The sequence below is a fragment of the Hylobates moloch genome, unplaced genomic scaffold (genome assembly GCF_009828535.3).
Source record: "Hylobates moloch isolate HMO894 unplaced genomic scaffold, HMol_V3 SCAFFOLD_9, whole genome shotgun sequence".
Taxonomy (NCBI): domain Eukaryota; kingdom Metazoa; phylum Chordata; class Mammalia; order Primates; family Hylobatidae; genus Hylobates; species Hylobates moloch.
This window is the reverse complement of record NW_026652284.1, coordinates 110,421,386-110,437,977: the sequence shown is the minus strand read 5'-3', so window position 1 is coordinate 110,437,977 and position 16,592 is coordinate 110,421,386. Positions and strand designations below refer to the sequence as shown.

General features: G+C 46.2%; 1 protein-coding gene across 3 annotated transcripts in view; it reads left to right on the top strand.

The window, feature by feature from the left end:
* Nucleotides 1–16,592, top strand: part of ASAP1 (ArfGAP with SH3 domain, ankyrin repeat and PH domain 1) — a 387,469-nt gene that overhangs the window by 355,214 nt on the left and 15,663 nt on the right. For all 3 annotated transcript variants that reach the window (XM_058444654.1, XM_058444652.1, XM_058444653.1), the window contains 2 exons: nt 6,487–6,556; nt 10,542–10,600. In XM_058444654.1, coding sequence (XP_058300637.1) covers nt 6,487–6,556; nt 10,542–10,600 — 129 coding nt within the window. The remainder of the gene's footprint in view (nt 1–6,486; nt 6,557–10,541; nt 10,601–16,592) is intronic.

Genomic DNA, 16,592 nt, shown 5'->3' with positions numbered 1-16,592 from the left:
TGCAGCCTGTGTGGCTGAGAGCCGGCCCTTCTCACCCTTTCCACACACCACTCTGTGCTCGCAAAATGCAGGCCCACTGGCCATTTCTCCTCACAGCAGTGGTTTGTGTGCCCATGAAGCTGAAGTGTGGAGAAGGCAATCAACTTAGCATGGTTCTCCTGGCAAGCAGCACAAGCTCTGCTGGCTGTGCCTCCTTATCCATCTGCAGCATGGCACCCTGCTATGCAGCTCCCGCGCTGCTCAGGCTGGGAGGGCCACCCCAGGCTTTTTCCCTGCCAGAACCACAACATCCACAGTGCCCAAAATAGCCCCGGCATTACATTACTGAAGTCCTGCTTCTTGATGAATCCAGCCATCTGTCTCAGGAGACTTCTAAGGCAGGCTTTTGATAGCAAAACAAATAGTCCTGTGGACAGATTTGGGTTTTGTAGGGAATTTATGATTTTTGAAGTTGCATTTCATTGAACCTCTTTCTTCTTTTTTTTTTTTTTTTTTTTAAAGACAACATCTTGTTCTGTCGCTTAGGCTGGAGTACGGTGGCACAATCACGGCTCATTGTAGCCTCAACCTCCTGGGCCCAAGTGATCCTCCCATCTTAGCCTCCCACATAACTTGGGACTCTAGGTGCATCACACCACACCCAGCTAATTTTTTAATTTTTGTAGAGACAAGGTCTTACTATGTTGCCCACACTGGTCTCGAACTCCTGGCCTCAAGTGATCCTCCTGCCTTGGCCTCCCAAAGTGCTGGGATTACAGGCGTGAGCCTCCTCACCCAGTCCTCCTCTTTTTTTTATAACCTGCTTTATAACAGAATAACACATATTTTAACACAATTTAAATAATAAGAAATGAGGACAAAGGGAGAATAAAGGTAGCAAAGTAAGGTGAATTCCAGGAGTGTGATTTCTCCACAAAATGAGTAACAAAAAGTCACATACAGTGTCTGGAAGTGGGCCACGGATTTGACCCTAAGTTTCTTACAGGCAAGAGCAAAGAAAGAAATACAACTAATTGTTAGGTTCATGGTAGCCTTAAGACCAATGCTATTCTCACACTTGAGACTCTTGAATTAATACCTGAGACCAATTTCCCCCCTCCCCCGCCCCTCCATCCTTTGGCATTTAGAGAAGTATCTGCAGTGCACATGGGAAACCATAACATGCACTGAAAGAACATTCCAGAAGCCCAGGTTCTGATCCAGGTTCTACCAATCCCTGACAAAGTGACCTCTGGGAATCACTTACATTCCTCATCTTTGGTCAGTGGGAGTTAGAATTGTACTTTTATTTAATATAGAGCAAATAATGGATGAAAAACTATACCAAAAATTGGTTTACTGCTTATATTTCAGGCCTGGGACTTCTAGGTAAAAAAGCTCAATAGATGAAATGTCTGAGACATGGATATTTACTTCTTTTCTTTTCTTTTCCTTTGCTTTTTTGGTTTTTCTTGTTATTTGTTTGTTTTATTACATATCTACTTATTGGAAGTGGGACTGTCATTGTCCCAGTTACTGATGAGGAAATTAGGCACAGAGAAGTCAAATGACTTGCTTAAGATCTCAAATCCAGGAACTGCAGAAGTGAGATTTGAACCCATTTCCAACTCCAAGGCCTGTATAGTAATTCACTATTCCAGAATACTCCTGTAGCAACCAGGCCATTCGCTGCTGAGCCAATGCCCCGTCTCTTTCCACAAACTCTTCTCCTGTAGCTTCGAAGCTATGGTAGGTAACCAGGAGTCTTGGCCGCACTTCCTTCCATTGCCTGCCCAGGATGTATCTCCAACTCTCTCTTACACACATCTGTATGATACACTAAGATCTTTTTCCAAATTGCACAGAGAGAGAAAAAGGGATTGAGTTGCTTCCATATTTTTGCTCCTCATTGTTCTCTTTTCAGCCTTCGCATAGCTACGAGAGTGACAGGATTCTTGTCAACCAGACCATAGACGACTACCCAGCCAGGTGTAAGAAGGCCCGCTGTGGGCAGAGAAGTTGATGAGCCAGCACAGTCAGTCCTGTCTTTTGCTAGCAGGGACTATTGACTGCTCTGTGCCAGACATTTTGTTAAAAAGTGGTGTTATCGGCCAGGCGCAGTGGCTCACGCCTGTAATCCCAGCACTTTGAGAGACCGAGGCAGGTGGATCACTCGAGGTCAGGAGTTCAAGACTAGCCTGGCCAACATGGCGAAACCCCGTCTCCACTAAAAATACAAAAATTAGCCAGACGTGGTGGCGCATGCCTGTAATCCTAGCTACTTGGGAGGCTGAGGCAGGAGAATCAGTGAACCCAGGAAGCAGAGGTTGCACTGAGCCGAGATCACGCCATTGTACTCCAGCCTGGGCAACAAGAGCAAAACTCCATCTCAGAAAAAATAAAAATAATGGTGTTACAAAGACATAGAAGGTGGGGTCCATTCTTTGAAGTGACCACTCACTGAGTAAATTAGCATCATTTCTGTTTCATGCCATTGAAAAGCTGTGAATAATATTACCCTTGTGTCAGGCTTCCTGTGGTCTAGCACTGTGTCCTGTACTTCATAGTTTATTTCCTTTAATACTCATGCCCATCTAGGGTAGTAGGTACCATGGTTGTTCCCAGTTTATATATGACAGAATTGAGGTTTAGCAGAATAAGAAGTCACCCAGACTCATACCCACTGGTCAGCAGTACAGCTAGAATTCAAAGCCACACTTGTCTAGGTCCAAAATCTGCACCCCTAATTAACCACTTCTGGTAAGAAGCTGGTTACAAGGGGTGGTCAAGTCAGCTGTGGAAGAATTCTCAGAAAGTGACTCTAAAGGTGTTCTTTGAAGGTTGTGTAGGAATTCACCAAAACTGGAAGGAGACAGGCCTTCCTTGCAGGGGAAAGGAACGTAAGGGGCAAAGTTACAGAGACATAAAAACTCACACCATCTTTGGAAAAAGGAGACTCATTTTGAGAAGCCAAAGAGTAAGGTTAAATGAGAACTCTGGACATTTGGGCCTGTGGGTATCAGGCAGCAGCCCCTGACATGATGACTCGTCTGTGCGACAGCAGAATGAATGACCACAGCAGAGCCAGAGGGCCTTTGCAGCCCTGTTGGTCTCAAATTTACTCATGTATAGCTCATGCAACCTGCATTAATAATCACTTCTTTGGAATGTTTTCTACCTGGAAAGGGAATTAGTGGATGCAACAGTTCATTCTCCAAACATAAAATTTTCCTTGACGTTTTGATTGTTATAACTCATTTAAGTGGGAAAGTATAAGATTTGATATCTAGCCCTGAAGACTCAGCATTGAGCACAGTGCCAGAAAGAAATGCCTACCAGGCCAGGTGCAGTGGCTCACACCTGTAATCCCAGCACTTTGGGAGGCCAAGACAGGAGGATCACTTGAGGCCAAGTATTTGAGACCAGCCTGGGAAATGTAGTGAGACCTTGTCTCTACCAAAAAAAAAAAAAAAAATTAGTAGTGAGACCTTGTCTCTACAAAAAAAATAAAAATTAAAATTAACCAGGCATGGTGGAGCATGCCCGTAGTCCTAGCTACTTGGGAGGCTGAGGCGGGAGGATCATTTGAGCCCAGGAGTTTAAGGCTGCAGTGAGCTATGATTATGCCACTGCACTCCCACCTGGGCAACAGAGCAAGACCTTGTCTCTTAAAAAAAAAAGGCCACGTGTGGTGGCTCACACCTGTAATCCTAACACTTTGGGAGGCCAAGGTAGGAAGATCAGTTGGTCTCAGGAGTCCAAGACCAGCCTGGGCAACTTAGTGAGACCCCATCTTGAAAAAATAAATAAATAATAAAGAAGAAAAAAAATGCCTACCTTAAAGAACATCACAGCTCTGAGGATTTTATGAGTTACCAAAGAAGTCCTTAAATTTTTTTTTTTTTTTTTTTTTTTTTTTTTGAGACGGAGTCTCGCTCTGTCGCCCAGGCTGGAGTGCAGTGGCGCAATCTTGGCTCACTGCAAGCTCCGCCTCCTGGGTTCATGCCATTCTCCTGCCTCAGCCTCTCCGAGTAGCTGGGATTACAGGCGCCCGCCACCATGCCCGGCTAATTTTTTGTATTTTTAGTAGAGATGGGGTTTCACTGTGGTCTCGATCTCCTGACCTCGTGATCCGCCCGCCTCGGCCTCCCAAAGTGCTGGGATTACAAGCGTGAGCCACTGCGCCCGGCCAAATATTAAGTTATATGGGCTCAGTGACATACACTGATGGTTAGTTTAATTAAAATTAAACTAAATTTGAAAGCCTTTGGTTCTTCTAGTAATGCCAGTTTATCTCATTTCTTCTTGTATCAATATCATAGAATTACAGAACATTCCATCCAGGAGGTGAGCACCCTGCCAGCCTCTCCCTCTTCAGTAGGTGCAGTCAGACCAGGAGGTGATAGGTGCTAGAGTGTGGTGATTCACAGTACAGACCCTGGAAGAGGGCTGCTGGCTTTCCATCCCAGCTTTGACCCTTACCAGTGACCTGACCTTGGGCAATTGACTTTACTTCTCTGTGTGCTTCTTCATATATAAAATGATGGGTGATTATACTATTTATCTCATAAGCATAATTACTATGAGTATGTAGCACAGTACCTTGCTCACAATAAGTGCTCAGTAAACGATCGTTGCTGTTAATGCTGTTACTATCAGGGCATCTTGATGGGTAATGAAGAGCACATTGATTTGTGGTCAGGACTTCCAGGTACACCATTTCCCCATGGGACCTGCAGCCATTTATTCATTTAGTCTCATTTCCTTATCTTATGATGCCAGTCTCATCCTGTGAGGAAGGAAGGCTGGATGAATATACAAGTATGTGGGCAATCGGTGGTGCTGTTGAGCAGATGTGCAGTGTAGTGAGGATCAGTTAGTTTTTTTTCAGCCCTGCCCTCTTCATCTGCCCTCCTGTTGCTCAGCCTCCTTAGCCAACCCATTCCCAGTGCCACCTAGGCAGTATTATAGTCTTCTAGGCAGAGGAGGAGAGGAGGCTGCTGAAGGAAGAGAGCAAGACTTTCCAGAGCAGTCATAGGAAGAAAGGACAAAGAAATGAACTAGAGCTCCAGAGACAGGGTGCCCATGTAGGGTCCTGGGGAATCCTCCTGGGTGCCCACAGCTTGGGGCTCCACAACTGCTCTGCACTCTGCCCACCACAAAATGGATCATAGAAGAGCCCTCATTTATTGTCTTGTGACCCTCTCCTGGACATAGCACACTTACTTCCACCTGTGTGCCTCTGGTTTTGCTGCTCACCCACTAGAAAGTTCTTCACCTGTCCAGGTGCTGTGTCTTCCCCAGAGAGCATTCCCTACTCCCTCTCCCCTACTCCTGCCAGCAGTCAGAGTTTAGAAACTATTTTCTCCTCAATTGACAGCAACTGATGTTCATCTCATTACACATTATTAGTATATTTCCTATGTCTAAGTCACAGGCCAGAGCATAAGCTCTGTGAGAGCAGTGACATTTTACTTGTTTTTGTGCCTTCTTCACATTTATGCCTTGCACATAGTAGATGCTTAATAAATGTTAATACTTGGCCGGGTATGGTGGCTTATGCCTGTAATCCCAGCACTTTGGGAGGCCGAGGCAGGTGGATCACCTGAGGCCAGGAGTTTTAGACCAGCCTGGCTAACATGGTGAAACCCCGTTTCTACTAAAAATACAAAAATTAGCTGGGCGGCGTGGTGGTGTGTGCCTGTAGTCCGAGCTACTGAAGAGGCTGAGGCGGGAGAATCGCTTGAACCTGGGAGGCCAATGCTGCAGTGAGCTGAGATTGCACCACTACACTCCAGTCTAGGCAGCAGAGTGACACTCCATCTCAGAAAAAAAGTTAATATTTGAATGAATGCCCCTGTAGTCCCAGCTACTTGGGATGCTGGACAGGAGGAACATTTGAACTCAGGAGTTCAAGGCTACAGTGAGCCATGATTGCACCACTGCACTCCAGCCTGGGTGACAGAGTGAGACCCTATCTCAAAAAAAAAAAAAAAAAAAAAAAGAGAATGAATGACGAGTCAGTAAGTGCCTGAGGGCCTGGCCCAACAGATGACCACTTATCCACCACCCTGCTAATGGTGTTCACACGCACACTCCACTTGTGAGTTGTGTATTTCTGCTGAGTTTGGATACTAGGGGGTAGTTTTCTAACATGGGGACCTCTTGGTGAACTTGAAATTTATTCTTCTTTCTCTACCCTCAAACTAAGGACAGGATCCTGAGCCAGTGGGAACATCACCAAGTTTCTGTGCTCTTCAAGGCCTTGCCACAGAGCAGCTGCTCACCTCTTTGATACACTCCTTTACCGGAAGTAAAAACTGCAAAGCCCAAAACAGTGCTCAATTTTGTTTTGGTCTTATGCCAGAAATGCATACTGTTTTGGCTTGGGTCTTTTAAATGCCGTTCTGGAACTTGAGCAGTGCCTGTCTATAGGCCAAACCCATATATTCTCATTGCGTTTCCCCATCTAAAGACGTACCTTTTCACATTCGGTTTTCCTTGTAGGTAACGATGGGGGTCCATCCTCTTCAAGTAAGACCACAAACAAGTTTGAGGGACTATCCCAGCAGTCAAGGTAAGCCATCTCAGCGCTTCATGTTGGATCATTGATGCAATGGACAGAATTCTAGAAATGAGTTTTCGTGAATTTCCCAGCGCTGCTCAAAGCTGTGGTCAGCCAAGTGGGGCTGGCCACGACGAGAAATCAGACGTTCACTCTTGGTTTGCGTGTGCATCTTGTGGCTGGACTGGGCACAGGTCTGCAGACCGTTCTCTGAGCAGCACCGCTGTCTACCCAGTTCACAGACAGGAGCTAACCTCACTTCCCGATGGTCACGGGGTTGTGCAATGGTCTTGAACAAAATTCCTGTCAGAATGAGTTTTTATTTTTGATATTTTAATCAAGTAACTTTGTTACTTTCCCACTTGACTCCTTTTGCAGATTTGGAAATGAAAAGATAATCCTTAGGGAAATCTGATTGCCCAGAGATTTTCAAACATAAAAATATCACTCAAGTTCTGTTTCTAATTTTTTTTTTAGGCTAGGCTGACAGCAGTGTTCTTTTCTTCCCTTTTTTCACTGAAATTGTATACTTGAGGAGATCTCTTACGGGCAATTTTTATCCAGCCTTACCCTAAAGTGTTTTCTCTGGAGGTGCCATCCAAGAAAAGGATAGAGAGCCACTTCCAGACCCAAACTTCAGGGAAAAAGTCAGCTCTTTTCTAGAGTTTCTGAAAGATGAAAAAACAAAATCTCTCTTTTTTTGAGATAGGGCCTTGCTCTGTCACCCAGACTGGAGTGCAGTGGTATGAGCACAGCTCACTGTAACCTCAACCTCCTGGGCTCAAGAGATGGTCCTGCCTCAGCCTCCCGAGTAGGTGGAACCAGAGGCATGCATCACCGTACTCAGCTGATTTTTTTATTTTTTTGTAGAGACGTGGCCTCAGCATGTTGCCCAAGCTGGTCTTGAACTTCTGGGCTCAAGCAATCCTCCTGCTTTAGCCTCCCAAAGTGCTAGGATTACAAATGTGAGCCACCATATCCAGCCTTTTTTTAATACCACTATCTTATGTACTCTTTATAACCCTGTGAGATAGGCCCAATTACTATTATCCTCAGTTTTTTTGCAGGTGAGGAGAGCGAGGCCCAGAGTGGTTAGGTGGTAGATACAGATGTCAGAGCCAGCTCTCCAGCCTGCTTGTTCTCCCGACTCCACATTCCACACCCCTTCCTTGCCCTTGTGCCCTGCCTTTCATTCCTCACTCACCTTCCTTCAACCCTAATTGGGGGGACCCTGTAGAACTAAAGTTCTGGTGTTCTTTTTCCAGAGTGAGGAGAATATCTGACCCTCCAAAAGCACTCATAAAAGGTTTTTAAAGGCCGGACACAGTGGCTCACCTGTAATCCCAGCACTTTGGGAGGCCAAGGTGGGAGGATTGCTTGAGCCCAGAAGTTTGAGACCAGCCTGGGCAACATAGCAAGACCTTGTCTCCTAAAAATAAAAATAATCAGCCTGGCATGGTGGTACATGCCTCTAGTCTCAGCTATATGGGAGGCTGAGGCAAGAGGACCACCTGAGCCCAGGAAATTGAGGCTGCAGTGAGTCATGATCACACCTCTGCACTCCAGCCAGGGCGACAGCAAGACCCTGTCTAAAAAAAAAATTTTGGCCGGGCACAGTGGCTCTCACCTATAATCCCAGCACTTTGGGAGGCCAAGGCAGGTGATCACTTGAGGTCAGGAGTTCAAGACCAGCCTGGCCAACATGGTGAAACCCCCTCTGTACGAAAAATACAAAAATTGGCCAGGCATGGTGGGGTGCGCCTGTAGTCCCAGCTACTCAGAAGGCTGAGGCAGGAGAATCACTTGAACCTGGGAAGTGGAGGTTGCAGTGAACTGAGATCACACCACTACACTCCAGCCTAGGTGACAGAGCAAGACATCGTCTCAAAAAAAAAAAAAAAAGTTTTTAAACAAAATCAAGCTGATTGTGAACTAGAGCCTTTGGCAACTCATTAAATTTGTTTGTTTGCTTTTGAGATGGAGTCTCTTTCACCCAGGCTGGAGTGCAGTGGTGCGATCTCGGCTCACTGCAACCTCAGTCTCCCAGGTTCAAGCGATTCTCCTGCCTCAGCCTCCCATTAGCTGGGACTACAGGCACACACCACGATGCCTGGCTAACTTTTTGTGTTTTTAGTAGAGACAGAGTTTCACCATGTTGTCCAGGCTGGTCTTGAACTCCTGACCTCAGATGATTCGCCTGCCTCTGCCTCCCAAAGTGCTGGGATTACAGGTGTGAGCCACCGTGTCCAGCCAACTCATGAAGTTTTCAGTCCCCTTCCTCACTGCACACAGTGCCACCAATAGAAGGGTCCTGTGTTCATTTCTGATAGGAACAAGCGCAGGTTCCGCAACATTGCTCAGGAGCTTGTGTAAAAGAAGCATCTGAGCCTCTGGGCTTTGGCCTCAGTAGCGTGGGCAGGAACAGTCACCACCCACACACCAGTTATGGGCAGCTGGGCTTGCCTAGGAAGATGCTGAGGCATAGCACAAGAAAAATGCACCCCAAAAATGTCAGAAGCAAAGCCCTGTCATGTTTACTGTTTCTTGTTTAGTGGTGGCTTTATCTCAGCAATATCCCCCAGTTGCCCAGAGGCAGGAGGATTTCAAGTGAGCTGAGGAAACAGCAGTGAAGACCAAGGATGGCCAAGAGCCAGGACAGAAAGGAGCACACACCTTTCATCTTCTTTCTTTGACTACTTTTTGTTTCGTTAGTTGGTTTGGCTTTTTCTTTTCTTTTAAATGCAGTTAACTGAGGCACAAGAATTGCTTGATCCTGGGAAGCAGAGGTTGCAGTGAGCTGAGATCGTGCCACTACACTCCAGCCTGGTGACAGAGCAAGACTCTGTCTCAAAAGATAAAAGAAGCACCAGCAACCAACTCTTAGGACATCAGGGCACAGAAATGGAGAGATGAGATAATAAAGGGGTTCTTGGCAGATGGGGCTCAGGCCCTTGGCTACTGCTGCTTCTCAGGCATGCAGGCCTCCTGGTGTCCTCTGAGAATTGCCAAAACCTCTTGTTAAAGAAAAATAGTGCCTTCCACCTAATGTAGACCACTGACGGCACTGGGGTTTCAGTTGCAGAGGTTAACGTTTGATGATTCAGACAATGTGGTGTGGACCTGTATTCCAGGGACTTGGGCCTTTGTCACCCTCATTTACCTGTCCTCCAAAAGGAGGGCAAGGCCTAGGAGAGCCTGGAGGCCCGAGAACCAAGCTCTTTTCTATAGTAGAGGAAGTGAGGGCTCTGGAGGCCAGGGGAGCTAGGACTGAATTTCCACTTCTACCTCTGACCCATGCGAGACCTTCTGCCAGCCGCCAACACCCCCATTCCCTTCCATTTCCTTGTCTGGAAACACAGAGCTGCTTTGTGGGATCACGTGGGAAGAGTTACTTCTGTGCACTACATTGGGGTCACCACTTAAGAGTGTGCCAGGTGCCTTCATAAATGCTTTGAAGTGGAGGAGTTGGGCTTTATCATTAAGAGGGACTTTTTTTTCATCCTTTTACTGTGCCTCCTCAGCCAGGCAAACTGAAACATGGAAAATAGACTAATCTTTTGTTAAAGACATTTTGAGGCTGGGCACAGTGGCTCATGCCTGTAATCCCAGCACTTTGGAAGGCCGAGGTGGGTGGATCCACGAGGTCAGGAGTACAAGACCAGCTTGGCCAAGATGGTGAAACCCCGTTTCTACTAAAAATACAAAAATTAGCTGGGCGTGGTAGCGGGCACCTGTAATCCCAGCTACTCAGGAGGCTGAGGCAGGGAATTGCTTGAACCCGGGAGGCCGAGGTTGCAGTGAGCTGAGATCACGCCACTACACTCCAGCCTGGGCAACAGAGGGAGACTCCGTCTCAAAAAAAAAAAGAGAAAAAGAAATTTTGAAAGCATTCTTTAGATGATTATATAAATACCTTTGATTTGATTTCCTTGAATAATATTTTGCTATTGATATTCTAGCACTTTTAGATCCTAAATGATTCTTATTTGTTGATTAGCACCAGTTCTGCAAAGACTGCCCTTGGCCCAAGAGTTCTTCCTAAACTACCTCAGAAAGGTAAGATCTATCATTTTTACATTTACATGTAATTGAAGTGTCACTACCCCCTCCAAGGGGCCCAAGGTTTTTATCTCCCTTGTTCATTGATCGATCCCAAATGCCTAGAGCAGCACCTGGCATGTAGTGGATGCCTAGTAAATGCATATTAAATGACGAAAGGTATTTATAAACTCAAATTTGGTGATTAGCAAAGCACCATACTTTTCCAGAATACATAATAATTTTGTAGACATTACATTATTGTAATCCCCAGGTACCATTCTTTCTCCCCTTATAAACATAATCAGAGAGACTTGGGAACCAACACCGGCTCTACCACTTAGTAGCTGTGTGGCCTTGGGCAGGTGACGTAGTAGCTTCACTAAACCTGAGATTCCTCATCTGTAAAATGGGGGAAATAATACTTACTTCGTGAGGTTTTGTAAGGACAAAATGAAGTCATGTTTCAGAAAGTCCCTAGCAAGTGGGTGGCAAAGGAATCCTTCCCTGGGATGGCATCTGTCGTGCAGAGTAGAGATACCCATGCTCTGCAAAGTACAAGAAAGCAGTGTCTATAAATACTGTTTTTTTGCCAAGCTAAGACACTCAGCTCTTTGACCGAGTCTTCTTTAATGCTGCCAAGCTTTTCATTTGTAAAACCAAAATTTCAGTCTTCTCATTACAACACAAGTGATAGTTCTGCCTTTTTTTTGTTGTTGTTGTTACCATACCTTACCTTTAAGCTGCAAAATACCTTTAGGAGTGTCTAGATCATTCCATCCTTACATAAGCCTGCAAGGCCAGCAGGGCCCACCTTGGATAGAGACGGAAGCTCAGAGGAGCTCAGGGCCTGCTCCTTGGATTTTTAGTGCCAGCAGCAAGATTTGTGACCCCAGTCTAGTGCTCTGTTGCCTAGTTTGAGCAGAAGTCAAACTGGGGGTTGGTATTGGGAAGCTGAAATTCACCACTCTCTAGAGTTCTTCAGTGAAGTAACACACTTTGAAGAGCACTGACTGGTCAGGCCAGGCTCCTGTGTAGTAAGATGAGGGGACTCCCAGATGACTGCTGATTCACCCTCCATAGAACAGATGCAAGACTTCCCCTGGGTTTGCTGAGTCCTTATCTAGGGTTGGTTTTTGTTGTCTTTTATTTTTAAACTCTGTCCGACGGGCTGTTTTGATCTCAGAGGAGTTTGAAACAAGTTTCCCAGGCATGTACCCCCATTTACAGTGTGCCCAGATTCCGTCCTAGATCACTAACATATCACCCCTGCCTCTCCAGCCTGCTTTCTCTAGCAGCAGACCCCAGCACTTCTCAGTGCCCATGGGGCTTTACTGCAACTGCCACCAGATCTTCCCTGCACCCATCCCCTCCGTGCCCTCCCTTCCCTCTCAGCATGGCGTCAGCCCATCACCAGAGTCACTGCTTGATGTGCTCCCTCAGTTCCTGCCCCTCCTGTGCTGGGTTCTGCCACTCAACCGACTTCTGAGAGGCACAGTCAGGGTGGTAGTCTGGCTCTCCCTATGACTGCTGACCTCACATGGTCATCTGGGGCTGCCCAGCAGTCCCAGCACCGCGACCTTTCAGCCCACTCCCCCGCACTGTCTCTCCTCTCCTTAGGAGCACCTTGTTTCTGTTCGTCATTGAGTCAGCACAGGAGTCCACCCCTACTACCACCTGCCTGGCATGGTAGCCGTGGTCCTAAGGTAGACCTTGTACCCTCCTACCCCCTCGGGGACAGACTCCAGCAGTTGTCCCTCCCTCTTTTCCATTGCTTTTTCCTTCCATCTGACCTGCCCTATCAGGGCAGGCCTACTGTCAATACCCATCAAGACCTGTGTCCCTCCCACCACCACCGCCTTGCTCTACTCCCATTCTTTCTGTCTCTCTCTCTCTCTGTGTGTGTGTGTGTGTGTGTGTGTGTGTGTGTGTGTGTGTTTACTATTTGGAATTTTCCGTAATAAACATATACAGAAATACAAAAAAAGACACAGAATAGTATCCTGCAGCCTCCTCCACCACACCCACATACTTATCACCCATTCCAGCACTTAACAGTTTATACCTGATCTTGTTTCATCTAGTTCCCTACCCAGCCACTCTCAGTAATTCTGTAGCGAATCCCAGCCAATTTCATACATATGCAATTCTATTACTACATCAAAAAATTTCATCATGTCTAAAAAATCAAAAATTTCTTAATGTCATCAAATACCCAGTGTTAACATATCCAGCTGTCTCACAACTGCCCTTTTTTTTTTTTTTAAGAACTTGTTTGTTTGAATAAGGATTAAAATAAAGTCCACACAGTAGAGTTGATTTGTCTCTAAGTGTCTTAGGCTAAAGTTTCCCCTGCATCTCTCTCTTTTCATTTGTTGAAGAAACTGTGTTATTCGTTCTATAGATTTCTCCAGTGTGGATTCCATCCCCTCGTGTTTGTTCATGTAACATGTTCCCCTGTCTGTCATATTTCCTGTTAATTGGAAGTTGATTCCAGAAACCTGATCAGATAGATTGAGGCTTTGGCAAAACCACTTCATAGGTGGTAGTGTGTTCTATCACGAGGTGTACACCATCGCCTTGTCTCTGTGTATGAAGTTCACAGCTGTTAATGCTCAGAGCCAAGATTCATCCATCCATCCTCTCTTTCCATCCCTCTGCAAGCCGAGGGGCCAGCGGTTAAGCTTCAGCCCTGTCTTCCTTGGCCGTCTGCAGCTCTTGGCACAGTCACTGCTTCTCTCCTGCCTGGAACGCTATACACTTGTGTTCTGGACACCACCTGTCCACTCTCGCTGCACTGTCAGTTCCTTCCCGACCCCCTTAGCTGCTTTCGCGTCTCCTCCGCCTCTGCATGTTGGGCACCACAGGCCGTGCTCATGGACTGCTTCTGTTCTGCGTCTTCCCTTTCTCCTTAACTCATCCAAACAGTCCCACAGCTTTACACCCACCTGGAAAGCTCCACATTTCTATCTCCTACCAAAGTATTCGTCCATAATCTGAATTCACCAACAACAGCCTATTTCACATCGCCACTTGATGCCTGTGGCGGGAAATTCTCCAACTGTGTTTTTCCTCTGCTCTCACATCACAACAATCATCAACACAGAAGAAAACTTCTGTGACAAACGTGTGGGGATTTTTCCCCACGCACCAAGCAGCAGACACCAGCTGGGTGTCCTCTAATTCAGTTCCGACACTGTCTACCTGGAGATAGTGCCAGTCCCACCGGGTGAGAGCTCAGTCCCCAGAACTGCCCCCCACCCACACACACACACATACCAGTTGCAAGTCCAGGCCTTCAGAACTTCTGACTGGCTACAAGTTGGGGTTCCTACAACTCCCTCTTTGGATTCATTTAATTTGCTGTAGCAGCTCACAGAACTCAGGGAAACGCACTTACCAGTTTATCATAAAGGATATTGTAAAGGATACAGATGAAATGTATAGAGTGAAGTATGGGGGAAGGGGTGCTGTATTAGTCCGTTTTCATGCTGCTGATAAAGACATACCTGAGACTGGGTAATTTATAAAGAAAAAAGTTTAATGGACTCATAGCTCCATGTGGCAGGGGAGGCCTCGCAATCATGGCAGAAGGCGAAAGGCACGTCTTAACATGGCAGCAGGCAAGAGAAAAATGAGAGCCAAGCAAAAGGGGAAACCCCTTATAAAACCATCAGATTTCGTGAGACTTATTCACTACCATGAGAACAGTATGGGGGAAACTTCCCCCATGATTCAGTTATCTCCCACCAGGTCCCTCCCACAACATGCGGAAATTATGGGGGCTACAATTCAAGGTGAAATTTGGGTGGGGACACAGCCAAGCCATATCAGGTGCAGAGCTTCCAAGCCCTTTCTGAAAACTCCAGGAGCCTCCACATGGTCAGCTCTCCAGAAGCTCACTGAACCCTGTCCTCTTGGCTTTTTATGAAAGCTTCATGATGTCAGCATTCCTTCCACCAGGGTATAGGGTAGGACCCTCTCATGGAAGGTGTTTTAAGACCCACAATCAGATTAGAGTCCTGCCTTGGGATAGGTAATAAGAGGGCAAGAGAAGGTCAGAGGCGTGACACACCCAACATAATAACAGAAGACTATAACAAGGGTTATAAGCCAGGAACTGTGGACGAAAACTAATACATATCATAGCACCACAGCCTACTCCCTGGTTTTCTACTGTGGATCCTTTATATCAAAAAACAGATATATACACAATCATTAATAATTAGTCCAGCCCATCATAGTGTATGAATGTCTCCCAGGATGATGAGGACACTCAGGTTTGCAGGTTTCCTCTCAGTGTTGTCAGGTTCCACAAGCAGGAGTGGTCTGGGTAAATACACAGCTTCACCCTCTCAGGCATGTGGAATCATTGAGCTAAGAGGCAGTGTCATCTCTTGCCCTGAGACTCTTTTGAGTTGTCTCATTTACCCATTTATTTGTTTACTCTCAGCTACTATTTCTCCTTCTCTCCATTAATCTCCAAACTTTTTTGAAGGGACATTAGAATCGCCACTGTGCTGGTCTAGATTACAGGCAGCAATACGAGTCTAGCAAGTAGCTCCTCCTCAGTCCACTCCCATTCAGATAGGGTGAGGCTACATAGATGCAGAACTAATGAGCTATTTTTACCACCAGCCATATTCACTGTTAGTCCCAATTTTGTTAGAAGGGATGAAGGTACATCTCACCCCCATGATGCCCTCAGGAATTTTGACAGAAGATTTAAAAACATGGTTACAGTTTTTTACTTAGCATTCCTGCTAAAAATTTTTTGAAGTGTTGGGCGCAGTGGCTCATACCTATCATCTAAGCTCTGTGGGAGGATGGGAGGATGGATTGAAGTCAGGAGTTAAGAGACCAACCCAGGCAATACAGTGAGACCCCATAGCAAAAAAAAACAAAAATCATCTTTGCTATCTCAGCAACTCCGGTCCTAGGATCACTGCATCGGGTAGGGGAGAAAAAATACATTTTTTTCTTAGATGATTTGGGGAAACTCTGCTCTACTCCCATTCTCTCTCTCTCTCTCCACCCCCCTCAAGGAGTATCTCCTCCTTGCATTCCTCAGGTAGCATGATCCTCTATAAACCATTTCCATTTTATTGTGGAACTCTTCTAGGCACTGCCTTCCCCATTAGAATGTTCTTGGACATCACCTGAGACAGCATAGGTATTTCAGATATCATAGGGGTAACTTCAACTAACATTTCATAGCAAGGTCCCTTAAGTGGAAATTCTCTATTCCAGAGTCCCAGTAGTTGTTGCTGGGAGGTGCTCAAACACTTTGGCCATAAGCCCCAGGAACTGCTCCACAGGGGGTTATCAAGTGGAGAGTTTGTCCCTGCCAGCACTGTAGCTTCTATTCTGCACTCTGCGGGCTTGGGCATGTCCAATTAATATTGCTTGGAGAGCAGATTTACATGCCTTCTGTTTTATAGTACCAGGTGGGGGAAACATTCTCCAGTGTGATACTGTGTTCATTACCATGATACAATCAAATAAAAGAGACGCAGTCGGCCGGGCGCAGTGGCTCACGCCTGTAATCCCAGCACTTTGGGAGGCCAAGGTGGGCAGATCACGAGGTCAGGAGATCGAGACCATCCTGGCTAACACGGTGAAACCCCGTCTCTACTAAAAAACAAAGAATTAGCCGGGCGTGGTGGCGGGCGCCTGTAGTCACAGTCACTCAGGAGGCTTAGGTAGGAGAATGGTGTGAACCCGGGAGGCAGAGCTTGCAGTGAGCCGAGATCACGCCACTGCACTCCAGCCTGGGCAACAGAGCGAGACTCTGTCTCAAAAAAAAAAAAAAAAAAAAGAGAGATGCAGTCGCTTCACATGAAGTGTGTTCAAATATACCAACTTTCATCATCTTATCAACCCTTACATTTTTATATTCTAGTTTCAGGAACTTCTTCACCCCCAGACCATTTTACTCTCTCTTGTGCAAAAAGCTTTGGGTCTTCTGCCAAGGGTTGAGCCAAAGGACCCTGGACCTTTTGTCAATCTT